This window comes from Malurus melanocephalus, unplaced genomic scaffold (assembly GCF_030028575.1).
Source record: "Malurus melanocephalus ecotype Western Australia unplaced genomic scaffold, MMel_1.1 scaffold_7386, whole genome shotgun sequence".
Lineage (NCBI taxonomy): Eukaryota > Metazoa > Chordata > Aves > Passeriformes > Maluridae > Malurus > Malurus melanocephalus.
The window spans coordinates 1-1,298 of NW_026630616.1; the positions used below are offsets into that span (position 1 = coordinate 1).

General features: G+C 63.2%; 1 protein-coding gene across 1 annotated transcript; it reads right to left on the reverse strand.

Moving 5' to 3' along the window:
* Positions 1-261: 261 nt before the first annotated feature.
* Positions 262-1,291, reverse strand: LOC130588593 (H-2 class II histocompatibility antigen, I-E beta chain-like). Its single transcript, XM_057389500.1, is given in 3 exon segments — positions 262-659; positions 1,128-1,252; positions 1,254-1,291. Coding segments are annotated over 3 exon segments (561 nt in total).
* Between the last annotated feature and the right edge of the window lie 7 nt (positions 1,292-1,298).

Genomic DNA, 1,298 nt, shown 5'->3' on the forward strand with positions numbered 1-1,298 from the left:
GTGTTGAATGTACTGGGAGGAACTGGGGGTGCACTGGGAGGGCACTGGGAATGGACTGGGACGGACTGGGAATGAAGCGCGCGGCTCTGGGGCCGAGTCCAGCGCGGGGCACTCGGCGCTGCGGGTCTGCCTGGCAACTGATGAGTCATCAGAGACGCGCGCTCTGATTGGCTGAAGGGCGTTTCTTCCACGCTTCACTGAGATGGACGCGCTGGGGGGGCACTGGGGGGACACTGGGATGGACTGGGAAATGTACAGGGGTCACTGGGGATGGACAATGGCCACAAGGGGGGCTGCGGGCTCTGCGGCGATTCCCAGGGAGGTTTGGAGGGGCTCCGGGGTCATTGGCCGGGCAGGGCCCGAGGGGACGCGCTCGGCCCCGCGCTCACCTTTGCGATCCGCGAAGTACCAGTCTTGCAAGTCGTAGTTGTACCGACAGTACGTGTCCACCTGAACCCGTGTTTCCTCCATCCATTCTGTGTGGCTGTTCCAGTACTGGGCCTGTTTCTCCCCATCGGGGGTGAACCCCACGTAGTGCCCCACATCGCTGTCAAACCTCGCGTACTCCACCCGGTTGTAGATGCGCTTCTCCACGAACTTGACCTTCTCCGTGCCGTTTGTGAAGTGACACTCGGCCGTCATCATCTCCTGGAAGACCCCTGAGTGTGCAGGGACAGGTCAGGGGTGCCTCCCCAGCACCCCCCAAACTCCGGGGCCCCCCCGGATCCCCACCCCGCACCCCCTGTGCCCCCGGCCGCCTCGGGACCCTCCTGTCTGCGCTCCCACTTCCTCTTTCCCACCCTTCTCTGCATTTCCCCTTTCACATCCTCTCCCCGCCATTTCGAGCCACTTCCCAGATCGGTTTTGGGGTTCCATTCCCCTTTTTTCCTCATTTTCCACCCATTTATCCCAAAATCCCTAACCTTCAGCCCCCTCTTGCTCAGTTTTGGGGTCCCACACTCCCTTGTTCCCCCTTTCCCACCCATTTCTCACCTTTCTCCAATCCTCAGCCCTTCCCGCTCTTTCTTTGAGTGTTCCCCTCCTCCTCCCCCTCAATTTTCGGGTCCCACACCCCATTTTTCCCCATTTTCCCCATTTCCCATCGCATTTCCCGTCCCCCCGCTCACCCGAGAGCTCCTCGCCCGCAGCCGGGGCCGCTCCCAGCMCCACCAGTGCCACCAGTACGGCCCCAGCTGCCGCCACTCGCCCCATGGCCAGCGCCGGGCAGGTGCCGCCAGCCCCGAAGCCGCCGCTGGACTGGGAGCTCCAGTCCGGACCAGTGCGGGCTCATCCCCACC